The following is an 8014-nucleotide window of genomic DNA, read 5'->3' on the forward strand; positions in this document are numbered from 1 at the left end:
AAAAAGTTTGTGCAATTCATAATAGGCTATGAAATCCTGAAGCCAATTTCAGATTCCACGAGTCACTGTTTTCTTTTGAGAAAAAATGATTTAATCTAAAATAAACTTTTGGAAATTACTTTCACATTGTATAATTTAAAAGTAACTTTCGGAATTAATTTCACAGTGTAATTTAGAACTGACTTCTCAATACGAAAGTTTATTCAGTACTGTATAATTTAAAAATATTTTAAAATTTTATTACAGATTAGACAATTCAAAAGTTATTTTTTAAAAAATAGTTGATTTTCGAATTCTACAATTTAAAATTAACTTTTAAATTTTAAATTAGAAAGATATTATTCACAAACAGTTCTAGATTCTACCATTGGAAAAAATTTCAATAGTTTATATAAGGGCGCAGGAAGAAATATACGGAGGTGCATGAAGAAGCTGCCATAAAGAAAAGAGAGAAAAGCCAGTTTATGTAAATGGGCCTGGGTTTATGTATATGGGCCTGGGTTAGTCCATGGCCCAGTGAATTCATGTTGTTCTTCCCTTGTTTTCATTTCAAACGCGTTGTCTCTTTTCTTGCTGTTGCTCTGTGCCCGCTGCTGCAAAGTGCAAAACCTGAGAGAGAGAAATGGAGAAGATGAAAATAGAAGAGGTTCAGTCTACCACCAAGAAACAGCGTGTTGCTACTCATACTCACATCAAAGGCCTAGGGCTTGAGGTTCCTTCTCCTTCCTCTTTCTTCTCCTCTTCTGTGTTAGGTCTGCAATTTTCAGTTTCAATTTTAGTTTGATTATTGTTGTTCAGCCGAGTGGAAAAGCATCGCGTTTTGCCGCCGGCTTCGTCGGCCAAGTTGAAGCCAGAGAAGCTTCCGGTCTCGTGGTCGACATGATTCGCCAGAAGAAGATGGCCGGCCGTGCACTCCTTCTCGCCGGACCACCTGGAACCGGAAAGACTGCACTGGCACTTGGGATAAGCCAAGAGCTTGGCACCAAGGTTCAACTCTCATTCTTCTGCTGTTTCTTTTTTTGCTTGAGAAAAAGAGACTATGCTGTTAGTGTCTTTAGCCTCCTTGTCACTGTTAATAAGGTTTATGCCACTCTGCAGGTGCCATTCTGTCCAATGGTTGGCTCTGAAGTGTACTCCTCAGAAGTGAAGAAGACTGAGGTTCTCATGGAAAATTTTCGACGGGCCATTGGTCTGCGTATAAAGGAAAACAAAGAAGTGTATGAAGGAGAGGTGAGTTTGTATCTGCTTTCTCTTATCAAAACTGGTTGTGCATTGTAAATATTGCTGTTGATATTTTTGCTGGTCTTGTGTAAGGTAACTGAGCTCACTCCCGAAGAAACTGAGAGTGTATCTGGTGGTTATGGTAAAAGTATTAGCCATGTGATAATTGGATTGAAGACAGTGAAAGGAACCAAGCAACTCAAGTTGGATCCTACCATATATGATGCCTTGATTAAGGAAAAGGTGAGGTTTATGATTTCCTCTTGCTCTTTGTGTGCTGCCATGTGTAAATGTGTAAATTAGTTAGTTATGAGTTATAAATTTATTTGGTTTATTTTGTATGGGGCTGTTTATTTTTAAAGGTATGTAATGTTTGTGTGAACAAATGTGTGATGTTTTTGATTTGGGACTTCTGCATATGTGGTGCAGGTAGCTGTTGGGGATGTTATATACATTGAGGCAAATAGTGGCGCTGTAAAAAGGGTGGGTCGAAGTGATGCTTTTGCTACAGAGTTTGACCTTGAGGCAGAAGAGTATGTTCCACTTCCCAAGGGAGAGGTGCACAAGAAAAAGGAGATTGTTCAGGTATTTAATTTGAAACCAGTTTTGTATCAATGTAATGCCTAAAATTTTCTATTTCAGTATTATTATTATGATTACTATTATTATATATATTTCTGATCGCTTGTGATTTGAATTGCTTCTTCTTAAAGGATGTAACCTTGCATGATCTGGATGCTGCCAATGCACGACCTCAAGGGGGACAAGATATTCTGTCTCTTATGGGTCAGATGATGAAACCCAGGAAAACAGAAATCACTGACAAGTTGAGACAAGAAATTAACAAGGTATTTTCAGAACTTCTGATACAAGTTTCTAGTCTATTATTTAATTAGTTGTGGGAAAAATTAAGGTCTAAAAATGAGGTTTTCTCTTGACAATTTCTCCAAATACAGTCAATTGTCATTGGATTACCTATTTTTTCAGATGTTTTACACATAAATTGAAAATGTGATTGATAAGATTATACTAGTGAGTTATAACCAGAAAAAACCAAAGGTAAAAGAAAAGCGGGGATAATATGGAAACAAGAGGGTAACTGTTTTTGTTGGTGACAGGTTGTCAATCGATATATTGATGAAGGTGTGGCAGAGCTTGTACCTGGAGTTCTATTTATCGATGAGGTGACTGTCACTAAACTTCTCACTAACTAATTAGTGCATTACTAATGCATCTAAATAATTAAGTATTAATGCTTCTTTGCAGGTTCATATGTTAGACATGGAATGTTTTTCGTATTTGAATCGTGCTTTAGAGAGCTCCCTATCTCCAATAGTAATATTTGCTACTAATAGAGGAATATGTAATGTAAGGTACGATGAAAATAATGTTGTTTTTATAGTTTTGGTCTATATGTTAAATTTTGAAAAATCAAATGAATGCAGTGTGGTGATTAGTAGCTAGTCATTCTTGGCGTATTTGATGTTTAGGGAATTGACAATTTGAAGTCAATCAATGTGAACTTCAAGTAAATGGTCATATTGATTAGTTGTTAGATTGGTATGGTTGGATTTTAATTATCTCACCTTGCTAAATTTGAGCATTATTGCCTGCTTTTTTTATACAGAGGGACTGATATGAGCAGTCCTCACGGCATACCTGTTGACCTACTGGATCGGTTGGTGATCATTCGAACACAAATCTATGGTCCTGCTGAAATGATACAGGTAGTATGACCTTTATATTTCTTTCGATATACTTTCAAGATTTGATATGTCCAAACATACATGCTACTTATCTGTGGAACAGATTCTAGCTATCCGTGCTCAAGTGGAGGAACTGGTGGTGGATGACGAGAGTTTAGCTTTCCTTGGGGAAATTGGACAACGAACATCTTTAAGGTCTGCACTCTAGATTGGCTGTTCTGCTATCCTATGCTTTTCCTTATGTTTCTTACATCTGTTGCTTCCTTATCAGGCATGCAGTTCAGCTGTTATCACCTGCCAGCATTGTAGCAAAAATGAATGGCAGAGACAATATATGCAAGGTAACAATGAAGTTGGACTATTTGATGTCAGCATTTGAAATAATGTTCACTACGTGCTTATCTCCAACTTAATGAATTATTATTATTGTGATATTAATAGGCGGATCTTGAAGAGGTTTGTTCGCTATATTTGGATGCCAAATCATCTGCCAGGTTACTTCAAGAGCAGCAGGAGAAATACATTTCGTAAGATTATTATTTTCAAACTGTTGCAAGAGCTGGTGGTTGGATTTTAATTACAACCGGTTTGCTTGTTGCTTCTCTGCTGTCCCCTGCATGATCCGAGACAATTGGTTCATAGAATTCATCTGGGTATTATTGATGGTAGCAGAAACCTGAGACAAGAAAACGAGTCACTGCATTAGAATCAAAGGGTTAAAGTGTGCTGTAATTTTTTTGCTGAAATCGTTTTAAGATTTTTTTTGTATGTTTTGACAACTGAAAACAGAAAGGCAACATGGAATGTAACGAGGCAGTTTATTTCCCCTATGTTTTCGATTCTTTTTCTTCTGCACTTCAAAATTCACTTCTGTTCATCGGACGTAATGGTATTAATTAACTTCTATCCCCTCAATTCTACAACTTTCTGCCTGGCTTTTGGAATATTTTAGGACATGCTTAGCAGTTGTGATAATTCCTGGACTTTCCATTGTGTTTATATAAATTGTTAAACTTAATTAATATATATAAATATGTGTATATATATATATATATATATATATATATATATATATATATATATATATATATATCTAGGAATGTCTGTCTATTTATTGTTAACTTGCTGTTCTAATTGAAATTTATGGGCTCTTTTTATTCTAATTGTGTTTTCAACATTAAAATTTTAACTTGAGTTAGTTCCTGTTGGAATTTTGGATTGTGGAATATAAGAGATATAATTTGGAGAATTTTCTTTTATTATTTTATTCATGTACTCTATACATAAAGTAAAATGTGTTAGAATATTAAATATTTATAATATTTTAATTTTCAAGTTTAAATATATAAGAAGTGAATATATTTTTAGTTTTATATAAATAATATTTTGAAAGTATATCTTTTTTTTTATAAAAACTAGTATAAAAAGAAAAATATTAAGTAAATATTCTAATATATTCATTCATAAAGGTAAATACATAGTTACAATATTACCTTAAATCATTAGTTTATATTATAATTAAATTTTTAATTTGTACCAGCAAACAATTTTCTTACCATTGAACAACTTAAGTGTTAGTTATTAATCACAAAGTTTCATCACATAAACAAAACATACTTTTCAAAAATACTATCCTTATAAAAATAAACAATTATGACATGTAAATGTTAATAACTTTAACTAATATTTTTTTTTCTCTTCTTTAAATAATTCTTTATTATTTTACTTTAATGAAATAAATTTTATAAATGTCGTCAGACGAAAATTAACTCTATTTATTCAATTTTAAAATATGTATTACACTTAACAAAAATATATCTTAACACCGATTTATTTATTGTAAACGAGATATTAAAATAAATTTAATTTCTAAAATATGCATATATCTTGTCATATTGTATATAATTAAGTTAATAAATAGATTTAATTATAAATGCACTCAAAAATTCATTTGAATAAAAATTTAAATTTTTAGTTTTTATTATCTTGATGTTTTAAAAAAATCAATATTAAAGTTCACCTGAACCTCGCCTGCTCTTTTTCTTTTTTTTTTTCACACTGTTTTCAACCATTAAAAAAAGTTCACGTGAAACTCGCTCCCTTAAAAGAAAATCTTAGCACCATAAGACTTTCATTTAATAAACAAAGGTTAGAATAAACAAAAACAAAATTAAAGAATGTGAAAAATGCTATCTGTTCCATACACAAACTATTATTTCCACTAAATTTGGCTCTTTCACACTAATGTTCATTCTTTACAAAAAGTTAAATCCTCTTAAAGTCAAATTAAAAGTTTGCAATAAAATAGATTTTATAAATGTTAAAAAAAAGAAGTTATTGTGTTTAAGAATAAAATATACATTAATCACTAAAGTAATTTAAACAAAAATATAGATTTTTACTAAGTATTTCATTTTTTTAATTATATTAAAAATAAAATATATCAATATTTATTATGATATTTAATAGATTATTTATCCAAACTAATTTATATAAGTCAAAGATTTAATTTTAAGAAATGTTTTATCACTGATATATTGGAAACACAGTAAGTATATGGCTGAATGAATTTCTCTGACAGATTTTTACGAAGAAAAAAATAGAAATTGCTTTCTTCATAAATTAAAAATAACTTATATCTAAACTAATTTGTACAAGTCATCCAGTATTAGTTTACGAAGAGAATTATTTTCTTTTTCCTTTTATTTGTTTTTTTCAAAAGCTTTTATCTCTCATTTAAACAAACCCTAGCTACGGACAGAACAATATATATTTATAGGCAAAACTACATTTCAATTCAAGTGGTTAGTAAATTAGGTTTTCAAACCAAATCTTCCATAAATAATCTGTTAAAGTAGTTATATAAAAAAAGGGGGAAATTAGAGCTATGTATATTTTTCCCTTTTCCCCTTCAAAACTAATATTCAAAGTTCATTTCATAGAATTCCTTTTTTATAAAAGCTTCTTGCAGGAGAAAAAACACATCTACAGGACTTTGAAACCAAAACCGGATTTAAACCGAATAGCATAAAATCCAAACCCGAATAAATATAAAGTACATAAATAATAGTACATAATTTTTTTAGATTAAATCTCCTTATTTATTCCTTAAAAAGTAGAAAAATTTAAGTAACATTAGAATGACATACTTTTACCTTCCTCATTAAATTTTTATATTTAAAAAAGAAAAATAAAAAATAAGAAAAAATAATGTGAAATAAATATAAAAAATTAATGTAATTTAGTATCACTTTCAAAAATTTATTTTTTTATAATTACTTTTATCTCTGTGTATCAAATTAACGAAAAATGTGTTACTTTATCGTATTATTCTATAAAGTATCGTGACTTTGTCATAAAGCAAAGTTGACTCTGTAACCAGTTTAATACAACCTTAAGAAAGAACGATGAATTGAATTATGAAATTGAAACTTCTTTTGTTTGGGTCTGTTTTCTGAGATGGTCGAGAAGGAGAAGAAGGATCCTTGTTTTGAGGATGTTCAGAAATGGATAAAAGGTCTGTCAGATGGAACTTATGGTCACCAGATAGAGACTTCCACCACGAGGGGTATTCAGCTTCTAAAAGCACAAAGAGGTTTTCTTCTTTGTGACATGATCATACACACTGGCTTCTTGGTAATCAATCAATCAATCAGTAGCTTGAAGCATTCATCTTTGTGTTTCATTTTAAGCCTTTTTTCAGTTATGTTATGTCTGAATCCATCACTGTTCTAGCTTTTGTTTCTATAGGATGAAAGTGGAAACTGGCATGTGAGTGCAATAGCAACATTAGTAGACATGATTGGAAGTGCTGCACCCTACACAGTTAACCAATGTCACCATGTGACTCTTGACTTGAATATCTCATACTAATAACATCCCAAAATACAGTAATTACCATAAATTAGAATTAATTACAATTAACAGTAAACAGTAAACAGTCTTTACAACTAACAGAGTTCAAAAACCGAACGGCTTGAAATGCAGCGTTTCAATAAACAAGTCAAAAACAGCGAACGCTAATAACGAACGGTTTTACAAAATATTTAACCGAACGTTCCTACAATTCTGAAAGACTAATAAAAGAAAACTAACGAGCGCTCTAAGGCTCGGCCTTTACTTCAACTCCCACCAGATTTGCGTCTTCCAAATTTTCTTCTTCTAGCATATCTTCAAGAGATGCACCACCATCTGCTCACATCCACAACGGATGATCATTGCAAGACAGGACGAACGTACATGGACAATTGACAACACAAGGAAAACGAAAGGGTAAGCTTATAATATTTAATTCATACATTCAAAATACACATTCAACATTTCAATGCACACGCACAACATACAATTTAACATAATGTAACATAGTAATTTATAAGAATAATAGACGACCGTCCGGACTGTATGAACCGTGTAGCTACAGGCGTCCTTGCACCCGAGTGATGTAGTAACTGGGATACCCTCAACAGCTGCCACTCGAGGTTAGCTCTATCCAAAGTACCCCTAAGGAATAGAACCTCCTGCCATTCCCACACCTGACTACTCCCTTCTACGTGAAGATGAGCATCACAGAATATCAGGATGGACCAAGCCAGCATTAGCTATCCACAGTCATACTTTACCAATTCAATCTTTCAATATATATATATGAGACGTTCCTCCCTGGAACGCTCGTCCAAAATCCAACATCATAAATTCAGTTCTCATAGTGTTCACACTTTAATTTATCATATTCCATCATCTTTTACATCATTAGGTTCAGGAGTCAAAATGACGAACGCTCAATCCATTGAAGAAGTAGGACGAACGTCCAAATAAAGTTACTGGATACTCAGGGAAATATACAACACACGTAATTTTCTATTTGGCCAGTTAGATGAACTGACTCGACTTGAAGTGTACTGGTACTTAGAAAATATTTGTGATAAAAACATGAACCAGATTTAATACACAATGGAGTGTCAAGAATACTTAGAATCACATTTGAAGATGGTTGCATAATGAAAACTAAGGCCAGAGATTTAACGGACGTACGAAGAATGAATGTCTAATACTTTAGAACGAACGCTATTTTATCAAATAATTATTCA

At 31.9% G+C, this 8014-nt stretch overlaps 1 protein-coding gene across 1 annotated transcript; it reads left to right on the plus strand.

The window, feature by feature from the left end:
• Window positions 1–552: 552 nt before the first annotated feature.
• On the plus strand, window positions 553–3757 carry LOC108320463 (ruvB-like protein 1). Its single transcript, XM_017551882.2, has 12 exons — window positions 553–712; window positions 799–987; window positions 1099–1230; window positions 1315–1464; window positions 1651–1806; window positions 1935–2069; window positions 2340–2405; window positions 2488–2594; window positions 2849–2948; window positions 3031–3122; window positions 3199–3268; window positions 3369–3757. Exons 1-12 carry the CDS (start codon window positions 623–625, stop codon window positions 3456–3458), a joined length of 1377 nt encoding a protein of 458 aa, XP_017407371.1. The 5' UTR covers window positions 553–622; the 3' UTR covers window positions 3459–3757.
• The last annotated feature ends 4257 nt before the right edge of the window (window positions 3758–8014 follow it).

This window comes from Vigna angularis, chromosome 9 (assembly GCF_016808095.1).
Source record: "Vigna angularis cultivar LongXiaoDou No.4 chromosome 9, ASM1680809v1, whole genome shotgun sequence".
Taxonomy (NCBI): Eukaryota; Viridiplantae; Streptophyta; class Magnoliopsida; order Fabales; family Fabaceae; genus Vigna; species Vigna angularis.

Coding starts and splice junctions, on each gene's coding strand:
- LOC108320463 (XM_017551882.2), top strand. CDS start 623: ATGGAGAAGATGAAAATAGAAGAGGTTCAGTCTACCACCAAGAAACAG. Junction 713..798: donor TCAAAGGCCTAGGGCTTGAG/GTTCCTTCTCCT, acceptor ATTGTTGTTCAG/CCGAGTGGAAAAGCATCGCG. Junction 1,231..1,314: donor AAGAAGTGTATGAAGGAGAG/GTGAGTTTGTAT, acceptor GTCTTGTGTAAG/GTAACTGAGCTCACTCCCGA.